The 25,497-nt window shown below is 54.1% G+C and overlaps 1 protein-coding gene and 1 pseudogene across 1 annotated transcript in view; both read left to right on the forward strand.

Annotated features, from left to right (window-relative positions):
• Window positions 1-16,250, forward strand: part of SERINC2 (serine incorporator 2) — a 16,638-nt gene extending 388 nt beyond the window's left edge. Inside the window, exons 2-10 of the mRNA XM_024766713.1 lie at window positions 6,700-6,861; window positions 7,572-7,762; window positions 8,221-8,300; window positions 8,685-8,822; window positions 9,684-9,853; window positions 11,538-11,628; window positions 11,884-12,025; window positions 14,284-14,499; window positions 15,665-16,250. Coding sequence (XP_024622481.1) covers window positions 6,700-6,861; window positions 7,572-7,762; window positions 8,221-8,300; window positions 8,685-8,822; window positions 9,684-9,853; window positions 11,538-11,628; window positions 11,884-12,025; window positions 14,284-14,499; window positions 15,665-15,800 — 1,326 coding nt within the window. The 3' untranslated portion in view covers window positions 15,801-16,250. The remainder of the gene's footprint in view (window positions 1-6,699; window positions 6,862-7,571; window positions 7,763-8,220; window positions 8,301-8,684; window positions 8,823-9,683; window positions 9,854-11,537; window positions 11,629-11,883; window positions 12,026-14,283; window positions 14,500-15,664) is intronic.
• Window positions 16,251-16,389: 139 nt separating this feature from the next.
• LOC112414294 (voltage-dependent calcium channel gamma-like subunit pseudogene) lies at window positions 16,390-25,177 on the forward strand (annotated as a pseudogene).
• Window positions 25,178-25,497: the final 320 nt, after the last annotated feature.

A 25,497-nucleotide genomic window follows, 5' to 3' on the forward strand; every position in this document is an offset into this window, starting at 1 on the left:
GATCGAGTTACCGCGGTGGCGGGGGTGGGGCGCGCTGGGGCGGGGGAGGGGGTGTCCTGGGCGGGCGCCCCTCCAGGGAACTGGGGAGACTGAGGCCCAGAGCCCGGGGCGGCTGCGGCCCCAGCTGGCTCAGCTTGGAGTCGTCCTGGCAGTGCGCCTCTGGTCTCCCTCCCGGACGCTCTCTTTGTGTGGCCTGCCGGTCCCTGTGCCTCTCTGCCGTGTGTCCTTCTCTGTTTCTCTGGCAATGTGTCAGTTGGTCTTTCTGTCCCTACCCGTCTGCCTCAGTTTGTCCATTTGTATGTGTCTGATATCCGTCCGTTCGTTTGTCCGACTGTCTTTGTCCGTCTGAAGCCTCTCCATCTGTCATTGTCTGTCTAGACGGCTCCGTGTCTGTCCGCCGGGGTCTGTCTGCCCGTTCAGTCTGTCAGTCTCTCTGTGTCTTGTCTCTGCTTCGTTCAGTCTGGCTCAGGCTAATTCCTGGGCACTTCCCCCAATGAACCCCAGACACTTGCCCTCTGGGCCCCAGAGCCGAAGTTGGGGGAGGGGAGGAGGCCTCCTTTGCTTTTCTAAGCCGGTCTTGAGTGAGGGGTGCGGGTTACCACCGCCATCGGCTCAGCTCTGGGTGGGAAAACCCGGGAACTGAGGGAGGTTGGGGTGTGTGGGGGAGGGATTACCTGGTCGTCTGCTCGGGGGCCTGGGGAGCAGCCAGCAGAGGGGAGGAGCGTCGGCCAGACCCCGGCTGGGAGGCCCCTTCTCTTTTCTCCTTTCCCAGCCCCTTCTCCCTTCCCTCTTCCCTTCATTAAATCTGAGGTTCATTCAGGCAGCCCCCTCCCCCTCTGCCCCACACAAAAGATGAGCAGAGAGGCAGGAGGGGGAGTCTGGTGGCTGCTGAAATCCCAGTTTCCTTTGTCCCTGATTTGTGTGAGTGTGTTAGGATGGGGGTGTAGGAGTGGACAGCTGGGGGATCCAGAGATTTACTTTACAGCCATTTTTGGAGAATGATATCTGCACAGAGAGGCTACATAGTGGGTTCCTGGACTCTTGTCCTCCCTGGGCCTCTATTTCCCCATCTGTGAAGGGTGTGTGTGTGTGTGTGTGTGTGTGTGTGTGTGTACACGCACACACCTGCAGGAGGGGGAATCAAGAGCTGGTCCCTGAGATCCCTCCCTGCCCAGTGAAACCAAGGTTTGGGCTAGGGCTCTGGCCAGAAAGGGTTTGCTTCCTGATGCGGGAGGGAGAATTTCCTTGGAGTTGACCAGAATTCCATCAGGCTGGGCTATCCTGGGGATGGGGGGAGTGTTGAAGGGAGACCTGCCATTTCTCTGTGCATCTGTCTCCCTGTCTACCTCCCTCATAATGCTGTTGGGAAGATTTAAAAGTGCCCCGCCCTGTTAGAGTAAGTGCTCCAAATAGGAGCTATTGTTATTATCATCTTTAAAAGGTGGGTGGAGACTTCCCTCTGGAGCTAGTTGCTGGTCTCTGAGTCAGACTCCTGCAATGCTGAGTCAGAAGGCACCTGACAGGCCTGCTCCAACCCCCAGTTTACCCATGAGGAGGCTGCAGCCCAGAGAGGTTAGCCGGCTTGCCTAAGGTTGCACAGTGAAAGGAGGAGGAACTGCACAGTCAGGCTTAAAATCTGATTCCTGGTCTAGGCTTCTGCCCACACCTTCCCTCCCTTCACATCCCGGATGCGGAGGGATAGGGTTGGCACAGAGTGGAATCGGCAGGTTCGCTTAGGAAGTATCTAATATCTGCAAGGGACCTGCCCCTCGGGTCAGTGGCCTCCCCTTGGCGTTCTGACCTCTGACATTTACTGAGTACTTACGGCATGCCAGGTGCTGTGCCGAGCCCTTCACCGCTGCCATCTCATTACGCACCCCACCCGCCAACCCCATGACATAGTTATCCTATTTTACAGATCCTGATACGGACAATAGCTGCCGTTTACTGAGTGCTTACTGTGGGCCCAGAGCTCACAGCCCAGAGCTGTCCAGTGGTAGCCCAGGCCCAGCAGTGTAGTGAGCACTTTGTATGTACCCTTTCATTTAATCCTTACAACGACCCCAATGAAGCAGTGAGTATTATCCCCATTTCACAGCTGAGGAAGCTGGATCAGAGAGGGAAGATGATTTCCCCACAGCCACACAGTATTAAGTGGCACAGTTGGGCACTACTGGATACCAATAACAACCTGTTTCAATGGACATTGCCCCACAGGAGTGACGTTCTAAGGGGGGGTTGCCAGGCATCTTTAGAGGGAACATTTTGGCATACATGGGTCGGTGGGGAAGACTTTTGTCCCTCCTGCCGTGACGCATTTGCGTCTGCCTCTTGGTCAGATGCAAATGTGTCACGGCAGGAAGGGGACAAAAGTCGCTCTCTTGGTCAGCATTTGGACTGGGCTGAAGGTGAGTCCTGGCTGGGAGATGAGATGGGCCCACTAGGGATGGGAGTCGCCAGCCAAGCCAGCACATGGTGAGTTGGATGGTCAGCAGATATTTAAGGAGGACCTTCTACAGTCGAGGGAGTGTGAAAGGCCTTTGGCTTAGACCCATTGGTCTTGGTCCTGGCTTGGCCTCTTCTCAGCGGCGTGACTGAGGACCTCTCTCCTTGTCTGTAAAGTGGCGAGAACAACGGCACCTGCCTCTCAGCATGTCAGGAGGGTTCAGTGAGACTTAATTAGCATGAAGCTGGCGTGCGACGGTTGCTCTGTAAGCTCCCGCCAGTGGTAAAGTGCTGGAGACCACTTTCGAGGAATGGGGAACCTAGTGAAACCCAGGGCTGTCTGATGGGCTCCAAGCCACCTCACTGCCCTGCCCAGAGGCCCATTTTATGGCTGAGGAAACTGAGTCCCATTTGTCTAAGGTCATACTGCCAGCTGGTGGCAGAGTCAAGACAGGGCCCTCTCCTCTTCACACTGCGTGGGGGAAGGAAGTATGCTTTGAGTAGTCGGGCTGACCTCTTCTCTCCTGGGTTTGGTCTAGTGCTAGGGTGGCTCAGCCAGTTATGGGGTGCCATGGAACCTCGCAGCGTAAAGACTCTCAGACCCCGGGCTCCTGAGTTCTGAATTCTCCATTCTGAGAACCTGGCTGGTGCTAAGATTCCACCGCTCTTATTTCTGGTGCTTTTCCATTGCTGCCTTTCCCCTGAGTGCATTTGTGGAGGGGGTGTTGTGATCTGAGTGTGGGAACAGTCTGTAGTCTGCCTTGGCCTTTCACATTGCATCACAAGCATAGCTTGTGTTGCTGTCAGTCTAGTGGCTTTCATCTTTCCTGTCTCTATAACATTCCATGGAGTCAGTGGGCCACCACTGTCCCCTGGTGTTGGGCAATGAGGTCATCTGCAGTTTCCTGATAGTCTGATAAGCTCATACAACCTAAAGCTTCGTGCCTGTTTTTAGTTTTTTTCTGAATTTAAAATTTCTATTTTTTGATAATGAAAATCAACTTTATTGGGGTATAATTTATATTTAACTATATTTAGTTGTATATACCCATTTAAGTGTTCCCAACACATCTGCTCCATTCAGCAGAGAGATCCCTCTTAGGGATCACGATGTACCATGATGTACCACGAGGTAATGATGGATATTTAGTTATTTCAGCTTTCCCCTATTATTTTCCTCGTGGGAAGTGTCACAGTGGACTTCCCTGTGTACATGTGTGCGCACGTGTCTGCCTTTACTCCCGTGGGCTGGTATTTCTATAGGAAGAGGTTGTGGTAGGAGTGATCCCCAGAGGTGGAGTGGGGATCAGAATGTATGAACTCCAAGGAGGCTCCAGAAGCAGGGGGCGGGGCGGGCTGTGTGTATTGTTCTCTCCCTGACCTGGTCTCTCTGGCTACCAGCCAGGCCCTTGGAAATCCTGAGGTTTCAGGTATCAGGAATACCTGGATTCTGATCTCCAAAAACCACAGTGAGTTGAAAGGCCAGGCTCCCTGACTGCAGTGTGCAGCTTTTCTTGTGTCTCAAATGTCTCAAATTGAAATGGTATCAAGCCAGAGCCGGACCCTGACCTGGGTACTTGGGCACTTGGTTCCTGAGATCAGTACCTGTTGGCCTCCCTTGGTTTTCTTGGGCACTGGAGGGATTGTTTTCATCGCTGGGGTGTTTTGAAATTTAATGAGTCTGCCATCAGTGACTTAGCAGGCCCTGATGCAGACAGGCTTGACCTTGAATCCCAGCTCCTTAGCTCACTTGCTGTGTGACCTTGGCCACATCACCTCTCTGAGTCTCAGTTCCCCACTTGTAAATGGGAAGTTACAACACACTTCATAGTGTCCGTGAGGCTTAATCTAGACAAAGCCCTTATCATAGTGTCTGGGACAAGTATCTCGTCATAAAGGGAAGCTATTACTGTTATTACCTGAATCTCAGCACTGCTGTTCGCTTACTGTGTGACTTCTGGCAAGTTTCTTAATCTCTCTGATCTCAGAATGCTCTTTATGTTTACGAAACACTTCTTCTGGCATTTGCTTATCTCCTCACCGCCCCCCCCCCCCACCAAGGTAGCCACGAACAGGAGTCAGGATTGGGGTGGGGTTTGCAAGATACAACCAGAAATTGCTGGATGGTTTGGACCGTGAGGGAGAATTTCATTCGGCATTCACTTAGCAACTGTGCTGTTACTTGGCTTTGTGGGTGAGAGATATGGGTAAGAAGGAGCATTCTCAGGGGCATTTCCGGTGTGGGGGATACGGGAGGGCAGCTGCCCCTCAAGCAGAGTGTGCTCTACCCCTTGTGACCAGTCCAGAAAGCAGGGGGCGGGGCCTCAGAGGAGCAAGGGGCCCTTTTCAGCCTGCTTTCCACAAAGCTGGTCACTCAGCATAGGGCTGTTCCTGTCCCTGCCTGCTTTGAGAGGTGATGCCCAATGGCAGTGGATGAACACGAGGATCCTGCACATGGCTGCCAGACTCTGCCAGCCTGGCCGACCTCACCACTCGCTTGCTTATGAAGCTTTGGCTACAGGGACTTCTTTCCATTCCTCCAACGCTCAGCTCCTGTCTGCCCCAGAGCTGCCTCAGGCTCTGTTCCCTCTGTCTGGAACACTCGTTCTTCCCCTTGGTCAGGAGAGTGAATCCTCATTGTTCAGCTCTCAGCTTAAGTGTCACTTCTTCCAGGAAGTAACCCACTACCCCCAATCTAAACTAGGCCCCCGCCGGTCACTCTCATGGCAGCACGTATGTTTTCTTCTTCACACTTACCGTGACAGGTGTAATGACTTGCTGAGTATCTTTCCTGCCCTTGGAAGCTCCAGGATGGCAGAGCCTGTGTCTTCTTGCCCTCCAGACTCTTAAATACCTGAATGAGGAGTCAGGGCTGTTTGGGGGAAGAGAAGCAGTGAACCAGATGTATCTGGATGTGGGCCCACTTCCTCCCAGGCTGGGCTGTAGAACTGGCTCCCAAGGGATGAGTCTACAGCTACGAAAGGTGTGGCATCACCAGCCCTTAAGTGATTTCAGCCAGCCCTAGGGAGGGAGGGGCTGACGGAGGGCAGAGGAGCTGGAGACAGAAAGGGCTGGACGCCTCTGCTGTCCCAAACTGGTGCAGCCCCAGAGCGGGAAGTCACAGCCACCCATATTCTTCATTCCATTCATTCAACAGATGTTGATTTATCAGCGCTTGCTCTTTTTGAGGTCTTCACACACGTCTGGTATGATGCCAGACGCTTTACATTTGTTCAGCAGATGGTCACTGAGCTCCCGATGATGTGCCAGGCACAGTTCCCACCTCTGGGAACACCATGGTGAACAAAACAGACAAAACCCCTTGCCCTGCTGGAGCTTGCACGCTAGCAATGAGAGGCCGGCAACACGAGTAAACTGTGAAGCCAATCGGGTGGTAGTAAGTCCTACAGAGAAAAATAAAGCAGGGAAAGGAGAAAGGGAGCCTGAGCGAGTTACAATTTTTTTTGGTCGTGCTGCAAGGCTTGCGGGATCTTAGTTCCCCGACCAGGGACTGAACCTGGGCCGTCGGCAGTGAAAGCACGGAGTCCTAACCACTGGACCGCCAGGGAATTCCCAGGGAGTTACAATTTAAAATCCCTACAGGACTTCCCTGGCGGTCCAGTGGTTAAGACTCTGCGCTTCCACTGCAGGGGGTGCGGGTTAGATCCCTGGTCGGGAACTAAGATCCTGCGTGCTGTGCAGCGCCGCCAAAACAATAAGAATTAAAAAAATAAAATAAAATCCCTACAGTATTTCATTCTTAGAACTGCTATGTGAGAAGCAGATACTGTTAGGATTCCCATTATATGGAAGAGGAAACTGAGGTTCAGAGAGCTTGAGTGAGCTGTCTAAGGTCACATAGCTAATCAGTGAAAGAGCTGGCCTTCCGGATTTTTTTTTTCCACTCTGCCTCCTCCTAAATAAGAAGCACTGTGACCCCAGCTCTCTCGCCGAAGCCACAGTAACACCTGAGATAGGTCCAGGTTTGAATCTGGGTTCCGTTGCTTACTGGCTGTGTGTCCTTGTGGGACCCAGCCTCTTCCAGCCTCGGTTTCCTTGGCCTCTCCCTTGGGCTTGAAAGTTAGATGGGGTGACATCTGGGGAAGAGGTGTCCCTTCGTGGTGTGGCACAGGCAGTCTCTGCGTAGGTTTGGAGATCTTGAGCAGGCAGAGGGCAGTGGGTGGATGCTGCGTGCTTGGGCGGGGAAGGGGAGAGGAGACCAGAGAGTAAGGTGCCATCCTGGCCTCCCCGCAGGCGTCCTGCCTCTGCGGCTCTGCCCCCTGCGTCCTGTGCAGCTGCTGCCCCTGCAGCCGCAGCTCCACGCTGAGCCGTCTCATCTTCACGGCCTTCCTCTTCCTGGGGGTGCTGGTGTCCGTCACCATGCTGAGTCCCAGCGTGGAAAGCCAGCTCTACAAGGTGAGCCACCCGCGGGACCTGGCCTCTGGCAAAGGCTCAGCTACCAGGGGCCTGGGCTTGGGGGCCCAGCTGATCAAGAGGTGGGCAGGAGTGCCAGCGCACCGATGATCCAAGCTTGACGATGGAGGGTCGTTTCTTCATATTGGGAAGAGGGTTTGAGCCTTATTGTTTCTCACAAGCCTTGGTCCCCTTGGGAAGTCTCATGAATCATTATCGCCATCCCCTCCAGACACTGGCCCCAGGGTAAGCTCTCCCCACTTTCATGCATGAGCCCAGTTTGAGGGTCCTAAGTCTTCCCTTCATCTCAGTGTTTCATAGCCAGTGGGATAGTTAGGCCAGAGGTCCTGACATACTGTGTATACAGAGCGTGAATTCCCTGGGAAGTGTGCTAGTCATGCAGAATCTCAGACCCTGCCTTAGAGACTAGTTCTGTAGGAGAGGGGAACCTCCGGGGATTCTGATGTAGCTGGTGGGCGGAGAGCACTTTGGGAAATCCTGCCCTGGACCGTGCCATGCCTTCCGTTTGTCCCTGGGGGGCTCACTCATAGGGCTTCAGCCGCAGAGGTGGGTGGGAATGGAGATGGGCCATGGGTGGAAGTGGGAGGCTCGGGTGGCCCTTCTGGGAGAGCCTCCTGCCTGGCGGCCTGGGCAGAGTCAGCCCGGGTTCTGGGTGGGGTGGGGTCTTCCAGCTGCTCTGTCTGCCTCCACAGCTGCCCTGGGTGTGTGAGGAGGTGGCCGGGTCCCCCGTCGTCCTGCAGGGCCACATCGACTGTGGCTCTCTGCTCGGCCACCGTGCCGTCTACCGTATGTGCTTCGCTATGGCGGCCTTCTTCTTCCTCTTCTCCCTGCTCATGATCTGCGTGCGCAGCAGCCGGGACCCCAGGGCTGCCATCCAGAATGGGTGAGGAGGGGCCCCACCTGCACCCTGGGCCCCTCTCGCTGTGGTTTTCCCTACCCTCGGCCTGTCTCCAGCAATCTCCAGACCCTAACCCTCAGACTCAGGAGCCGCTGAAGCCAGGAGGGCACAGCGCAGAGGTCGGCTCATCTAGTAGTTCCCATTTCTCAGATGAGGAAACAAAGCTCAGGAAAGGCAACAGCATCCCTAGGGCCACACACCAGTTTAGTGACACAGTTGCGGTTAGAGCCCAGGTGACCATCCTCACCCATCACTGGTCCTTCCCTCTGCCCCTCGGGGCTTTTTCTAGGGCCAGGACAGACTTTCTGTGCCTGTCAGACCATCAGGAAGTCTCTCTCACCTCTCCCAGTACCTGCTCTTCGGGGTTGGGGTTCTGGGGGTCCAGCCTTCTTCTCTCCCCCTACTCAGCTTTCTTGTCTGTCCTCCCCCTTTCCCCACCATAGGTTTTGGTTCTTTAAATTCCTGGTTTTCGTGGGCATCACCGTGGGCGCCTTCTACATCCCTGACGGCTCCTTCTCCAACAGTAGGTGGCCCTGGTGGGGAGGGATGGAGGCTACCAAGGATGAGCGTGCTGGGGGCTCCTTTGCACACAGGCCCCAGACTACTGGCTGGGTCCTTGCCTTCCACCCAGGAGAACAGGACTCTGGTGCTTGGCCACATGGCCTTTGGGCAACTCGGGGTTGGCGGGAACCTCCTTTGACCCCGACCCACACCCTGACACAAGGCATCTCTGTGCGTGGCCAGGGGCTCCTGAGGGCGGGGACTTTGCTGCTTCTCAGTGTCCCCAGTGCAGGGTGTGGCACAAATGACTGTTGAATGTATAAAAGTGAGCGTGAGAAGAGACCCAGACCCAGGGGCTGCTGCGCCATGGCTGAACCCCTTGCCTCCCTCCCCTCTGCCTGCCTAGTCTGGTTCTACTTTGGTGTCGTGGGCTCCTTCGTCTTCCTCCTCATCCAGCTGTTGCTGTTAATCGACTTTGCGCACTCCTGGAACCAGCGGTGGCTGAACAAGGCTGAGAAGAGCGACTCCCGCGCCTGGTATGCAGGTCAGTGCCACCCAATGGCCTCACAAGGGGGCTGGGCTACCTGAGGAGTCGGGCCGGGGGGTGGTCCCTGAAGCTGGACAACGGCCTGGAGGGCATCTCGAGCTTCCTCCTAGGGGCAGGAACTGAGCTGTCCGTGTCACGTGGAGGGAAGGGTGTGTGGCAGGGGCCTGCTGACCCGGGGTGGCTGAGGTGGGGTCAGATGAGAGCTGTACTGGAGAGTTCAGAGGAATCTGGTTGAGTGAGCCCTGCAGAGCGAGCCACGAATGACACCTGGTCATTGAAACCCCAGTGGCAGAACGGGTCCCTTTTCAGTTCTTCTGAATCGATCAAGGAGAAAGGCACTCTTCAGGGTTGATTTGATTTTCACACCTCCCTGATCACCAGGCATCTAGTTCACTTTTTGAGAGATTGTTCTCTATTCATTGTCTTTTTTTTTGGCTGCGTTGGGTCTTTGTTGCTGCGCGTGGGCTTTCTCTAGTTGCGGCAAGTGGGGGCTACTCTTCGTTGCGGTGTGTGGGCTTCTCATGGCGTGGCTTCTCTTGTTGCGGAGCACGGGCTCTAGGCGCATGGGCTTCAGTAGTTGTGGCTCGCGGGCTCTAGAGCGCAGGCTCAGTAGTTGTGGCTCATGGACTTAGTTGCTCCACCGCATGTGGGATCTTCCCGGACCAGGGCTCGGACCATGTCCCCTGCATTAGCAGGCGGATTCTTAACCACTGCGCCACCAGGGAAGCCCCCGGGGACTGAAGTTTAGTAGACATTCCTTGGAGGAGGAAGTTGGGGCTTGAGACCCAGTGCACTGCTCGACAAGGGATGGGGGTCCTTGCACCTCTTGACCCACCTGCCGCTGCCCCTCCCTCCCAGGCCTCTTCTTCTTCACACTCCTCTTCTACGCACTGTCAGTCGTGGCCGTGGCACTACTGTTCATCTACTACACCCAGCCTGGCGCCTGCTACGAGGGCAAGGTCTTCATCAGCCTCAACCTCATTTTCTGTTTCTGCGTATCCATAGTCGCTGTCCTGCCCAAGGTCCAGGTGAGCCTGCCTGTCTCTGCCCAGCCTGAAACCAGGCTCCTCGGTGTGTGGGACTTCTTGTAGGAACCTTGGGGTCCTGGGGCCAGGGCTGTCAGTCACAGAGGCTTGGGCCAAGAGTGTGGGGTCCCAAGTCAGCCTCCCTGAGTTAGAGTCTTGACTCTCACATTTATATGCTGGCTGTCTTTGGGAAAGTGCCTTAACCTCTCTGTGCCTCTTCCGTCTCAAATGTAAAATGGGAATAATAACACTATTTGGAGTTATTCTCAAGATTGAGACCATGTTTATGAACACTTAGAACAGTGCCTGGCATATCCATCAGACATTGGCTATTGTTATCATTATTTTGATGTCATCATTGTTTTCATGCAAATCAGGAGAACATTAGGAAGGGTCACTGAGTGATGATTCCTAGACACCTCAAGAGGTGGTATTAGAAGGTGCAATTCCACAGTTTCCAATCCCAGACTATCTGGGATGATGGGTGGGAGCTCCCAAGGTAATCACTTGTTCTTCAGAAGGGAAGCCCTCTGAATCCAGTGGTATTTCACAGTTTGGGATATCAGCCCACCAGGCATTTCAGAGGTAGCTTAGATAGTCTTTGGGGGTCCTTAGCAGAAAGGTTGGGAATCTCCCTTCTGGCCAGAGCTTCCATTTGCCAGTAAGAAAACGGAAGCCCAGAGAGGGTGATGCCTCTGTTCCAGGTCACACAGCAATCAGTATTCATTCAGCAAATACCTCTTGAGCATCCACTGTGTACCAGGCACTCTTCTAGATGTTGGGGATACAGCTGTGAGGAAGAGGAGGAATAATAATAGCTAACAGTTAATGACATCTGTCATGTTATTTAGTCCTTGCACCATCATCATCCCCACTTTCCAGATGAGGAAACAGAGGCTTAAAGGAGTAAAGAGACTTGCCTAAGGTCACACGGCTAGTAAGGGGTGGAGCTGGGATTTGAACCCAGGCAGACTGGCTCCAGAGACGGTGCTCGTAATCATAGAGTTCAGATTCATATTTTCAAGTGTGTCTGTGTGGTGAGGAGTGGGAAAGAACAACCGATAGGAGACGAGGCCAAGTGAAGTCATTTTGGAGAATAAGTGCTATGTGGAAAATAAAAGAGGGTATGGGCTGAAAGGGAGGTGGGTAGGCAGGGCCGGGGTCTGCTGCAGTCAGGGTTTTCAGAGCCTTTTGCGGGGGTCCTGTTTGAGCTGAAGCCTGAGTATAAAGACACTGCTGGTGCAGAGATATGGGGGAGGAAGATGTCAGGGAGAGGGCAGGGCGAGTGCAAAGACCCTGAGGTTGCAGAGGATTTGGCAGGTTCCGGACAGAGAGGTGGCCACCATGTTCGGGGAGTAGTCAGCAGGGAGGGCTGTCGGATGAAGATGCAGATGGGGTAAACGAAGGAGGGCTTTAATTCAGAGTGTGAGGAAGTGCTGCCCTTGAAGGATTCTCAGCTGGGGAACAAGTCGGGTAATCTGTTAAGAGAAAAAATTAGGACTCTACCGTTGGGTGGGCGAGGTGGCAATGGGTGGCCCGGGTGGTATGTTTTCCCGAAGGGTGTGGGGTGGGATGGCCCTAGGGTGGTGAGGGTTTCTGAGGTCCCCCGGTCGGGCGTGGCTGGGCTGGGTGGGGGTGGGGTGTACCCAGGTTTGGCAGGAGTCACACTGTGGGCTGCCCTTGCCAGGATGCCCAGCCCAGCTCGGGTCTGCTGCAGGCCTCGGTCATCACGCTCTACACCATGTTTGTCACCTGGTTGGCCTTATCCAATGTCCCCGGTGAGTAGAGGCCTGGGTTCCAGGTGGCCTGGTCTTCCTCCTGGGCTGGGGACCCTCAAAGATGACGGGGACATTCCCAGCCCATTCCAAGACTTAGTCCTTCAGGGAGATGGGAGGACCCCATCTGTTCCTGGAGCTGTCTCTGTTGTTTTGTCTGCTGTCGCTGGGACTTGAGTGGTTGGTTGTGTGTCTGTCTGTCCCTTGGCTGTCCATCTGGCCTGCGTGGGCTGAGGGTGACCATGCTCCCATCCCCAGACCGGAAATGCAACCCCAGCCTGCTGACCCTCTTTGGCAATGGGACGGTCCTGGCAGGCCCCGAGGGCTACGAGACCCAGTGGTGGGATGCACCGAGCATTGTGGGTCTCGTCGTCTTCATCCTGTGCACCCTCTTCATCAGGTAGGGTGGGGGGGCTGGTTTCGGGGAAGGAATCACGGTTGGGAGCCCTGAGGCACAAGTGACGGGAGGATGTGGGAGCTGGGCCACCAAGCTGGAAGGCGCGCTCCGCAGGCAGCACATCCAGCCCCGGCACTGTGCTGGTGGGGAAACTGAGCCCCTCAGAGGGCACAGAGTGACTGGGCAGCGGAGGCGGGGCTGAACCCTGCCTCCTGGCCCAAGGCCTTTCCCGAGCCCGGGTTGCCATGTGCCCAGCTCAGCCGGGTGCAGGCAGCTGTGGTGCCAGGGCCGGAGCCTGGACTGGGGCCAGCGGGTCCAGGCTCTATCACTCACACCTGTGTGTGGCCGCTTCACCTTTCCAAGCTTCAGCTTCCTTTTCAGTTAAAGGATGATAGCCTCTAATGCCCAGGGTGGCTTGTGACCCCACAGTGTCCCTTGAGAAAAAGCAGCTCATTCTTAAGATCACATGTGCTCTTAAGAGCACATTCTTGAAGGGGTCTTAGCAAGTGCTTATCAGCGTGGACTTGAGCCTGGCACCTTGGGCAAGTCTCTCAACCTTTCTGTGCTTCAGTTTCCTTATCTGTAAAATAGGAATAAAAATACTACTTATTGCATTGGATTGTTGAAGAGTTATGATGAGTTAATATGTACAAGGCACGTAGAAAAGAACTTGGCAAGTAGTAGGTGCCAGATAAATGTTTGCCATTATTGCAAAGAACTATTAATATTTGCACAGCTGGATGGCTGTGAGTGGCTGTTTTGTGTCACCAGATGGTAATATCAAGTATACTTATTGTTGACACTGGCAGACTCAGGTATTGCCTCCCTGCGGCCTGGCATTTCTCCAGGTGCCACTTTGTGTGTCTGCACCTCTGCCCTGATCTTTTCTCCCCCAGTCACCCTTCCTGGGCAGCGCCCGTTTGCCTGTAAGCAGCACACCTGCTTCTAGGCTCCTGGGCTAGAAGATTTTGAGGCTGTTTCACATTTCGTTTTGTTTTCACCTTTTTCAAAACATTTTCTCCTAGTTGAGTTGGGGCAGTTCACAAACACCTCTCTTCTTTGTCCTCTCCTTTGATTTCTTTTCCAACCCGGAAGGGCCCACGTCACCTCCATCTTACAGAGGAGGAGACTGAGACTTGGTGACGAGCAGCCACTTGTCCGAGGCCACGAGCGCACAGTGGCCGTGGTGCTGGAGCTCACTTCCCTGCCCCCGAGCTCTATCCCTCCCCATCCCCAACGTGGGCGCAGAGCTGTGCTTCCTGATGCTTCTAATACACCTCCCTGGCCTTCAGTCACTGGGCTGCACCTCGGAGAGCGCACAGATCCCATCTGTTCTTAGCACAGTTCTTAAAACCCAGGAAGCAAGGAAGCATAAACAGCCACGAGGGCAGGGACCACTGATGATGGCTTTTGCCCCCAGCTGGATGGCCCACATCTAGGCTCATGTGCACTAGATATCAGCACAGTATTTGGTGATTGGGGTGAACTGAAGCTCAGCAAGGGGTGATTTTTCAATTTGATGGAATGGGCTGGAATCCAGGCCTTTGTTCACTTTTTTCAGGATACAAGTTGGATCTTCAAAATTGTATATGTGTCTCAAACTATTAAATGTAGTTAAAAACATCAAGACCTCATTGTAGAAAAACAATGACAGAAATCATTACTATTATTCTCTCTTTATTATAAACATAGAGAAAGGGGAGGCAGTGGGTAATACTACTTAGCTAAAATGAATAAAAGGTAAACAAATGTACCAGCAAAGGAGCATTATTATGAACATTTTTAATGAATGTAGTAGCTGGTACGATCCTTTGCGGTACTAAATTCTCAACACGTGTTTGTGGAGATGGCAAATAAACAACCAGAATAACAGGGGCCGCTTATCTGGTTTCTACTCTGTGCCAGGCACAGTGCTGGGCCTTCAAACACCATGACTCCATTTAATCCTCCCAGCAACCCTATAAGGGAGGTACTGTTATCTCTGAATTTACAGACGAGGAATCAGAGGCTCAGAGAGGTTAAGCGTCTTGCCCAAGGTCACACAGGGAGTAGGGGTAGAGTTGAGAGTCAAGGCAGTTTGTTAACTCCAGGGCCCAGGGCCTAACCTCCAGGCCGCCGGCTCCCGAGCCTCTGGGACCCTGGTGCCCATGGTCATCATGGCCAATGCCGTGGTGCGTGAGGCCCCCTGGCGCTGCCCACCCACCCACCTCAGTGGTGACGGCCTGACAGCCACAGGCACATCCTCCCCCCGCCTCCCCCAGTCTGCGCTCCTCGGACCACCGGCAGGTAAACAGCCTGATGCAGACGGAGGAGTGCCCGCCTGTGCTGGAGGCCACGCAGCAGCAGCAGGTGGCGGACTGCGAGGGCCGGGCCTTCGACAACGAGCAGGACGGTGTCACCTACAGCTACTCCTTCTTCCACTTCTGCCTGGTGCTCGCCTCTCTGCATGTCATGATGACGCTCACCAACTGGTACAGGTGCGTGGACGGAGCCGCAGGTCCGCAGTGCGCGTGCCACTTCCCTCCCCCTCCAGCCCTGCGCTGGGGTTTAAGACTTGGGCATGGAGGTGCCTCTCTAGGACCCTCCAGGGAGCCTGGCTCATCAGTGCCCCAGTTTCCCTGCCAGTGCCTAGTCCACGCAGTAGCTGGCACCTTCGCTAAGTGCTGAGAAGTGGGGATCACGGGAGGTGAGGCTGGGCCTGTGCAGGGCAGACCAGGTTTACAGATCAGGGTGGTGATTTGGGTTATGGGGTCGGATTTGGGATTCATGGTTTGAGGGTTAGGAGTAGGGTGTGGGGTCAGAATCGAAGTCACAGGGTCAAGAATAGGAGTCCTGAAGTCAAGAGTTGGGATTGGGGCCATACAAAGTAACAAATTTGGTCATTTGGTTAAAATTGGGGTTACAAGTCCAGAAAGCCAGGATTGAAGTGACCAGGTCAAGGAGCTAAGATCAGAGTAACTAGGTTAGCGGCCAGAACTGGGGTCACAGGGCCAAGGGTCAAAATTGAGGTCAGAGGTATCAGAACTGTGGTCATAGGGTCAGGGATGGGGTTATGGGATTGAAGGTCAGAGTCAACGTTAGAGGTCAGGACTAAAGTTAGGAGCTTCTGGGTCCCAAAGTCAGGGACCAGGAGTGCGGTCACGGAATTAGGATCACAAGGTTAGCGGCCTGAATCAGGTTCACAATATTATACCCAGGACTTGGGTCAAGGTTGGAATTGAGGTCAGGGTCAGGTCTACGGTACAAGGCCATGAGCTCTATGTAGGGTCTTAAGGCCAAGTGTCAAAAATATCAAAGGGCTTCCCTGGTGGCGCAAGGTCAAGAGTCCCCCTGCCGATGCAGGGGACACAGGTTCACGCCCCGGTCCGGGAAGATCCCACATGCCGCAGGGCGGCTGGACCCGTGAGCCATGGCCGCTGAGCCTGTGCGTCCGGAGCCTGTGCTCCACAGCGGGAGAGGCCACAACAGTGAGAGGCCCGCGTATCGCAAAAAAAAAAAAAAAAAAAAATCAGAGATGGGGCTAGAGTTTACAGGCTAAGAGCCAGAGGTGAAGTCAGGGGTCACAACTGGATCCTAAGGTCGGGGCCGGGACTGAGGTCACAGCGTCAGGGCCAGGCTCACTGGGATGATGGTGTGTTCCAGACCCGGTGAGACCCGGAAGATGATCAGCACGTGGACCGCTGTGTGGGTGAAGATCTGTGCCAGCTGGGCGGGGCTGCTTCTCTACCTGTGGACCCTGGTAGCCCCCCTCCTCTTGCCCAACCGTGATTTCAGCTGAGGCGGCCCCCTGCGGCAAGCCCGCCTGGTGCTTCGGGGCTCAGTGACAGCAGGCCGAGCACCCGCTGCGCCTCCGGGACGTGCCTCTGAGCTGGGCCCCTCTGTTCTTAGTGCCTCCAGGGAGGAGGAGCATCAGGCCCCTCCCTCCCGCTGCCCCCCCACGCCCACCATGGAGCTGCCTCCTCCTTCCCCTCACCCCCATTCGCCCACTCTTGCCCTCTTGGGAAAAAAGGGCCCCTTGTTCTAAGGCTCCCCAGGAGAGGGTCCTGAAGGAGAGAAACACTGAGAGCTGCTCAGAAAGCAGGAGTGCTCACCGCGATGGGGTGCCCAGCACTGGGGCCTGGGTATTCCTGACTATGTACTCCAGGACACCCCGTCCCCTTCCTGGGCTCCGTGCCTTACTGAGTCCCTAAGACTCTGCCAATAAAGAAGCCGGTGTGTGTGCCTCCCATGTCTGTGCCCTTCCCCCTTGGCACGGGCCCCATCCCGTCTGGGCCCAGTGCAGGGGCTGGGAACAGAATGTCAGGGCAGAGGGGGCTGAAGGGCCAGACCATGAGGGGCCTTGAAGGTCAGACGGAGGGGCCCTGGCTCTGTCCTCTGGGCCATGGAGAGCCTGCGGGCTGGGGCTATAGAGGAAGGAGGGGCTTTGGCGAAAGGGAGCCTGGGGGTCAGAAAAGGGGGCCCTGGAGCAGTGTCCATATGCGGGGTGATGAGGCCAGAGTCGGGGTGGAGAGGGGGCTCACGTGGGGAGGCTGAGAGGCTGGTCTTCGGGCCATCTTACCAGCGCCCGTCCTGAGGTCCTGCCCACCTCTGACCTGCCTCTAGGGTCCTCCTGAAGAACTTGTCACCAGCCTCCACTTCTCCCTGCTGTAGACGGCCCCTGCTCTGGCCCCAGGGTGTGGTGGGGAAGAGTGTGTGATCTAAAGTCGGCCAAGCTGCCTGGATCCGCTGAACTGCAAGGGCCATCGGGCTCCTGTGGGGCTCCGGGCAAGTCTTCCCCTCTGCGCCCTGGCCCCTCATTCAGCAGATGGAAAAACGCCACCTGTACCCAGGCTGCTGTGAGGCTCAGGTGAAACAGGTTACCCATTTCTGAAGGCGCACAGCGATGTGCGGGGGACGGACAGGCTCCTGGCTGGGGCCTCCTGAGCCTGGTCTTGACGTTGTGATGTCCATCCTCAGGTCATAACAGAAATCGAGGTGACTGGGGTTTGTTGGGGGCTGGGATGCAGTGGCCAGGGACACAGCCCACTTCTAAGGAGCTTTAGGGTCATGGGGGCAGCACAGGTGCACGGGTGCACCAAGGAGGTGCCTGCCGCAGACCCTGTCAGGACAGTGGGAGTCGGCCAGATCAGGGGGAGGGAAAACGCCCAAGGGACAGGACGCGGCATGTGAGCAAGAGAGCAGGGTGTTTGAGGACCAATGAGAAACGTAGGGTGGTTGCAGTGCAGAGGGCGTGTAGGGGTCAGGAGGTGGTGAGCTTTGGAGAGTCGGGCTGGGCCTGAGTCACACAGGCCCTTGAGGGCCATGGTGAGGAGACCAGATACTGTCCTGAGGGTAGAGGGGAGCCATGGAGGGTTTCTGAGCAGGGGAGAGGCCGTGAAGTTGTGAGCTGACCAGGGGGTGGTCCTGGAGGGTTTAGAGCAGAGTAGTGACGTGGTCAGATGGGTATTTTGGAAAAATTTTCCTGGATGAAGTGGAGGGTGTAGCAGCTAGAGGCAGGTACCAGGGCCCAGGCAGTGGGTGGGGGCCTGGAGTCGGGCAGGGCCGAGGAAGCCTTCTCTCACCTTGAGACAGATCTTGTGGATGCTTTTGTCCCCTGGTAGCTTTCAGCTGAAGGAGACCTCTCCGCGGAGCAGCCTGAGCTTCCTCCCCGCAACACATGAGATTTCATTTCTCTCCTTGTTTCACCTTAGGGAGAAAAAGCCCACTTTGTGTTCCCGATAACCTTTTTCAAAGGTTTGTAGAAGTGGGCACTTTTATCCTGCTTTTGTATCCTTGTTGCTCTACAGTTTTTCAGTTATTCATTCAACAAACATGTACTGAGCATGATTTGTGCCAGGGTCTGGGCTGGGGCAGGCCTGGCAGGGAAGGAAGCCGGAACCAGACTGAAGAGCCTGAATGCTGGCTAAGGAGTTTCAGGTCCCAGTTTGGCTCTGAGAAGCCACCTCGTATCCCCCAGGCAGGGAGCTCTCCCTCCGTGTTTCCTCAGCCCCTGTTCTCTCTGGCGAGACAGTGGTCACACTCCTGTACCTGGTGGTCGATGGGGGTGTCAGGTGTCAGGCCTGACCCACTGTCCCCCCAGGGGCTAGGAAGCCCACTCAGCCTGCTTGCTGTATCCCCCTCATCCCCTGCTGCTAGCATCATGGCTTCCACACATCCTCCCTCCCCCATCTTTCCTCCATCACCTCCTTCCTCTTTTCCTTCATATCCTCTTCTCTATCCCCTCTCTTCTCTCTCACTCTCCTTTGTCACCTCCCTTCCTTTGCCAGTCTGTGGGACAGGCTGTAGGACCCCAGCTCTTTTTGTCTGCCAGCGCTGACAGGCTGGGCTTCCCTGCTGGACTGCTAATGGGGAAGCGGCTGCCCTCATCCCCGGAGACCTGTGCTCTGTCCCTGGACACCTGCTTCCCAACACCTGGGCTGTGGTCCCTGCAGCGATACTACCAGCAGCCTCAGCCCAGCCTGCTCTGGAGCAACTTTGGACAAAGTTGTAGAACAAATATCTGGGCAGAGTGGGTGCAAGCCCTGCAGATCACGTGGGGAAACAGGCAGTGTGGTGCACTGGAAAGGGCTCTGGGCTCGGCTCCAGTTCTGTTTCCATGGCTGTCTCACCACTATCTCGTCACCTGAAGTTAGGCAACTCAGTTCCTCTCTCTGGGCCTCAATTGCAGCTTCCGTAAAATGGCAATAGTAGCTGTTTTGTAAACCGTAAAACATGGTGCTTTCATGAGACAAACACTGGTTAACCAGCAGACATTCCCAAGCCCCTTCTCCCTTTCCTGCCTCTGTCACAAAGGCGGGAAAAGTCAACTGTCACTTTGCAGCTTCCCTGAGAGTTAGAAGTGGGTACCTGAAAACATTCTAGCTAAGTAGACCCAAGTGGGGATGCTAAGGAGCAATTCTAGAAAAGTTTCTGATTTTCTTTTACAAGGCACTACTCATTCCCCCTTTTCCTATTTTAACACAAATACGATGCCTGGAGCCACAGCAGCTATCTTGGGACAATGAGGCAACCAGCCCGAGGATGAGAAACCAACATGGTGAGGATTGTGGTCCAGAAAAATGGAAGGCGTCTAAGTCCTTGATGCACTTTTTTTTTTTTCCGGTACGCGGGCCTCTCACTGTTGTGGCCTCTCTCGTTGTGGAGCACAGGTTCCGGACGTGCAGGCTCAGCGGCCATGGCTCACGGGCCCAGCCGCTCCGCGGCATGTGGGATCCTCCCGGACCGGGGCGCGAACCCGTGTCCCCTGCATCGGCAGGCGGACTCTCAACCACTGCGCCACTAGGGAAGCCCCTTGATGCACTTTTGAGCTGCTGCATCAACCCTACTGTACCTGACTCCAGACTTCTGTTATGTGAGGAAAACAAACACCAATAAATTTAAGCCCCTATTAGTTGGGCATTAAGTTCCTTGCACCTGAATGCATTTCTAAATGATATAACATGTGAGATGTTTAGTGATAATAAAAATAATAAACAGGAGAAACTTACCTCCATTCCTCAGGACTATGGGCTAGCAACAGTATAGCACCCCCATATATATGTGTATATTTATAAATAACTGTATATTGTATATGTTTATATATACATACATATATGTTTAGTAGCAGGAGAAACTGTGACAAGACTTTTTTTTTCCTGCCCCTGCCCTGGACTTCGGTCCTGCTCCCATGATCTGACTAACTTGGCACCTCTGCTTTACTCTTTCCCTCTTTCCCATGGACACTATTATACTTTGTGATATTGTGATCAAATATATATCTGGTCTTTGCCCGTTTCTGGCACAGAGCTCCTAAAACCCTTGGAATTTCCTTAGTGATAAGAGTGAAAAAGTGGACAAGACAATTTTTTGAGATATTAAATTTTCTCTCCTCTGCCAAACACATGGGAGAAGAAGGTTCTGGACCTCCTTGTCTTGGGGGAGGTCTGAGGAAGAGTGGGAAGCAGGAGAGAGAGGTTACCTGCAAAATATACTTCCCCTTCTGCCTTTGGTATCCAAAAGTCCAAGTTTGTTGAGCAGCTTCTGGGCAGTGGGGGAGGGGATGGTGATGGGGCAGCAGAGGCGCCTCCTGGACGGAGAGGAGAGAACCCCAAAGGAACTTGATTAGGGATGGGGGTGGTTCTTCCCAGACCCCACAGAAGTTCTCCATGACTGGAAGAGGAGGCCGAGGGCTGTGAATTCTATGAGCAAAGATGGGGGCACCAGTTCCTGCTGAGTTGGGGGAGTCAGGCAGAGCCCGGGGAGCAGGTGAGACCTCAAAGGGTGGAAGCACGGTTCCCTGCCCTGCCCGAGCTGCCCCCCGCCCCATACCAGATCTTTCTTGCTCTGTCCACTGCCTTGCTGCTACCTGCAACCTCAGGACTTTTGCACTATCCAGGAGGGGCCATGTGTGTTGGGGAGGAAAATGAAAAATGGCTGAGGTTGAATTTCCCACCAGCCTGGCTGGATGGGGCTTTGCATAGAAAGAAAGTTGATATAAAACAAATGAACAGGGCTTCCCTGGTGGTGTGGTGGTTAAGAATCCGCCTGCCAGTGCAGGGGACATGGGTTCGATCCCTGGTCCGGGAGGATCCCACATGCCGCGGAGTAACTCAGCCCGTGCGCCCCGACTATTGAGCCTGCGCTCTAGAGCCCGTGAGCCACAACTACCGAGTCTGCGAGCCACAACTACTGAGCCCGTGTGCCACAACTACCGAAGTCCACGCACCTAGAGCCCGTGCTCCGCAACAAGAGAAGCCACCGCAATGAGAAGCCCGCGCACCGCAACGAGGAGTAGCTCCCGCTCGCTGCAACTAGAGAAAGCCCACGTGCAGCAACGAAGACCCAACGCAGCCAAAAAATAAAAAATGTAAAAATAAAACAGAGATTCTGTTTCTTGCACACCTGTGAATTGAGCTTGATACCCCATTTAAAATAGCTGTAGATAGAGGCTGATTTATGGCAGCCCCGTCCCCCCAAAAAACAGTAGGAGTGTGGAAAGCATTTCGTCTATTTCATTTTCTCCAGCAGCGGCACAGGATTCTATTGAGCGAATATTCCATCATTAATTTAACTAATCCTCAGTTAACGCGCATCCACATTGTTTTCAGTGGTTTTTTTGTTTGTTTGCTTTTGTCTTTCCTACTACCAGCCGCTGTGTTTATTCTGGCAGCTTGCTGAGCTGCAGGAAGAAGGTGGACTCCAGAGCCAAGATCCTCTAGGTTCTTATCTCAGTTTTGCCCATGAGCTACCCCCACCTCTCTGGGTCTCAGTTTCCCCATCTGCAGAATGGGGATTGTACTAGCACCCACCCCATGGGATGTTGCCGTGGTCAGTGAAATCACATCTGTAAAGGGCCTGGCACCATGCTCGGCTCACCGTAGGAGTCAAAGAAAGGGTGCCTCCTTCCTTTTTCTGGCTATCAGTCCTCGGGGACTGAGACAAAAGTCTAGGCCAAAAGATGAGGTCACTTTAGCCTTCCCTCTACCTCCAGAGACACCTGTCCTTTGCCTCTCTGGAGGAGGATGTGAGTGACAGGTGGCAGGAGGTAGGGAGAAAAATTATAACAGGAGCCAACATTTATTGAACAGTTCCTGTGGACCGAGCCTGGAGCAAGGAACTTCAACGCCAATAGCAAGTCTATTAGTGTACAGAGAAAGCAATTCATAAGAGAAAAAGAAGATGGAGACCTTGACTCCCCAGTCTTCTCTGATCCCCAGTCTAAATTAGCCTTCCCATTTCTCTTAGTTTTCTTAAAAACTCTACACTTCTCTGCATACATAGCCTTTATTACGGTGTGTGATTACATATCTATTTGTGTGATGATCGCTGTATTGTCTGACTTCTCCTAAGGTCAATGAGGGTGAGAACCTACTCTCGTTTATCATTTCTCTGGTGCCTAGAACAGAGCCTGATAAACAGAAAATGCTCAATAAGAGAAAGGTTAGTTGATTGACCATCTGAATGAGTATTAGTTGATTCTGGAGTAGCCATGAGAAAGCCTAGGGGACAGAGAGTTTATAGCAGAGTAGGAAGGGCCAGAGCCCTGGGCTGAGGTCAAGAGGCCTGGGTTCTGCTACTGAATGTGCAGGGTCAGAGGAAAATTCCGAGGAATGGCTTTGAAGCTGAGACCAGCAAAATAGGTGGGGATTGGGTGGTTCAAAGAGCATAGGAAGGGCTTCCCTGGTGGCGCAGTGGTTGAGAGTCCGCCTGCCGATGCAGGGGACACGGGTTCGAGCCCCGGTCCGGGAAGATCCCACATGCCGCAGAGCGGCTGGGCCCGTGAGCCATGGCCGCTGAGCCTGCGCGTCCGGAGCCTGTGCTCCACAACGGGAGAGGCCACAACAGCAAGAGGCCTGCATACCACAAAAAAAAAAAAAAAAAGAGTAGAGGAAGACTGCCCAGGGCAGAGAACTGCATGGCAGCAGCTCTGCAGTAAGAGGACAGGACCATCCAGGAGCTGAGGAGCTCAGGCAGCATGGTGAGGGGTCAAGTGGTGGAGGTGGGGAGGTTCAGGCTATGGAGTTCAGAGGTCGCAGACTGGTGACCGGAATGCATGTCCGGTTTGGCCCTTGTTCTATGTTTAAAACAACAAGAACCTCAACAAAGATTATGGTGCCTTGCTCTGGAGCACACCTTCCGTCTACCTCAGCTTCCCCTGCCCCTCCTCAGCATCCCCCTGCTGCTTCATCTTTTTTTAAATAAATTTATTTATTTATTTATTTATTTATTTATTTATTTTTGGCTGTGTTGGGTCTTTGTTGCTGCGCGTGGGCTTTCTCTAGTTGCAGCGAGCAGGGGCTATGCGGTGCGCGGGCTTCTCATTGTCGTGGCTTCTCTTGTTGTGGAGCACAGGCACGCGGGCTTCAGTAGTTGTGGCATGTGGGCTCAGTAGTTGTGGCTAGCGGGCTCTAGAGTGCAGGCTCAGTAGTTGTGGCGCATGGGCTTAGTTCCTCCACGTTATGTGGGATCTTCCCCGACCAGGGCCTGAACTCGTGTCCCTTGCATTGGCAGGTGGATTCTTAACCACTGCGCCACCAGGGAAGTCCCTGATTCATCTTTTAAGTGACCTGCCTGACCATGAAGATATCTGAGTTGCAGCCTGCTGCAGGGCCAGGTAGGCTGTGGACAGGGCACTGGGAAGGCCTGAGGCCTGCCCACCCTCCTCTGAAATGCCTCCGGGGCTGCAGGCTTGGTCTGCCTTAGCCCTTCTCTGTTCTGTTTCCCAAAGGGTCCTGGGCTGGTGAGGTCCTGGCTTGTGAGGGTGGAAGGGCCCTTGTGGCGGGGGGAGTACCCTATGGTGGTCAGATCCTGAGCTGGAGTCCAGAAGGTTTGGTTCCCACCCTGGCCCCTCCACTTGCTTCACCTCTCTGAGCCTCAGCTTCCTTGCCTGTGAAAGGGGTGATAAGAGTCCCTACCCCAGAGGCTTAGGGTAGTTGTTTGACTTTGACTGTGAGCAATTCAGGACAACCCACTCACTTATTCATTTGTTCAACATGCCAGTGTGTGAGAGTTTAGTCAACTGTACAGTTTAAAGACGACACAGGCCACAGGACCACCGTCACTTCTGACACCAATTGCAGGTTCAGGGGTTTCCAAAACTGCCCTTAAGTTTGATCATCCACTAGGAGAACTCCCAGAACTCAGTGAAAGCTATTCTACTCACAGTTACAGTTTATTACAGGGAAATGACAGAGTCAAACCAGCCAAGAGAAGACAGGAATAGAGTGGAGTCTGGGGACACATCAGCTGCTGAGCTTCCGCTGTCCTGTCCACGTGAAGTCAGGGTGTGTTCATTTCCCTGCATCCATGAGCGACAATTTGCACAGAGCACTGCCAACAAGGGCAGCTCACCTGAGCCTCTGGCATTCAGAGTTTTGATTGGGCCTCCACTGGGTAGGCATGATTGATTGATTGATGACTGATTGGTCAATGGATACTGTGTGACCCAAAGCCCGCACCCTAAGTCATGCCATTGGTCTTTCTGGTATGGCCAGCCCCCATCCTAAATCACATTGTTACTGAGCAGAGAGGTGTGAGGGAGCCGGGCAGGAGCACACGGCCAAGCCCCCGCACAGGATGACAGCCCTCGGTAGCGTGCAGAGTGGTGCAAGGTGTTTGTTTGAGAACTGACCCCTTCCCACCCCTCTCCTCAGGCGTGAGGCTCTGCAAAGGGAAGTCAGCACCCTGGCAGGACCACTGCCCTGTGGGTGAGCTTCCTTTAGTGGATGCATCCCATCGGCTCGCCTCCTCATCTCCCGAATGGACGGTCCTTGCAGGCTTTGCCTGCAAGCCCAGAGGCTGCTGGCCCAAAGGAGGCCCCACCGGCCCTCCTTTGAATCCTTCATCTGGGCCCTCATCATCTTGTGTGCCCCTCTGTCTGTGGTCCTCTCCTCCATCTCCATCTGTGATGACCACTGGCTCCTGGCTGACAACTGCCTCTTCCGGCTGTGGCGTTTCTGCACCGCCTCCAACCAGACTGGGCTGCACTGTCTCCAAGACCTGAGTCAGGCCCACGTGCCCAGGCTGGCCTCAGGCGTGGCCGTGGCCCACAGCGTGGCCACCTTGGCCGTGGGGGTTGTCATCTTGGTCCTGGAGCTCCTCATGGTGTCCCAGGTGTGTGAGGACCCCCATTCATGGCGCGAGTGGGCCCTGGGCTCCACCCTCTTCCTTGTCTCGTTCATCTTCTCCTTCAGGGGCCTCCTGAGCTTCCTGATCCTTCTCAGGAACCAGGTCATGCTCATCGGCCTCCCCCTGATGTTCTGGGGCAAGTTCGCGGCCCCCTTCCTCTTTTCCCTGAACGCCGTCAACGCCATCACCCACTTCAACAGCATCACCCATCCGTGGGGCTTGCCTACAAAATTTTAGGCCCCCCTCTGAGAATATCGAATGCTGCCAGGAAGTGTGGTCAAGATGGCACTTTTCCAACGTGTGACATTAAAACTGCCACCTCTTAGCCTTTGGCTGGTTGGGCCAGTGGCCCAGGGGCCTTTGCAGCTGGTCCACCAACCCTGGGGTGCAGCTGGCTCCGTGCCACCAGCTGCAGTCCAGCTGCACCGGCTTAGCCAAATTATTAGGACGTTGATTTTACAAGAAGAAACATATTTTTAAGAAAAATCACATTGTTACTATCTGGCTAGTCCCAGACCCCCCAGGCAAACAAAGATTACCGTCCAGAAGGTGAGAGCAAAGGTCAGACCTCTTTTGGGCAAGGTTAAGTTTTATTTTATTTTTCCAGCTTCACTGAGATATAATTGACACGTAACATTGTGTCGGTTCAAGGTGCATGTGCTGATCTGACACGTTTATAAATTGTAAAATGATTACCACCATAGTAGTAGCTACCACCTGCATCCCATCACATAGTTATCATTTCTTTTTTATGGTGAGAACACTTACCTACTCTCCTAGTAACATTCAAGGATATGATACAGTATCATTAGCTATAATTACCAAGCTGTGTATTAGATCCCCAAACTTGCTAATCTTATAACTGGGAG

Source organism: Neophocaena asiaeorientalis, unplaced genomic scaffold, assembly GCF_003031525.2.
Source record: "Neophocaena asiaeorientalis asiaeorientalis breed wild unplaced genomic scaffold, Neophocaena_asiaeorientalis_V1.1 scaffold79, whole genome shotgun sequence".
NCBI lineage: Eukaryota > Metazoa > Chordata > Mammalia > Artiodactyla > Phocoenidae > Neophocaena > Neophocaena asiaeorientalis.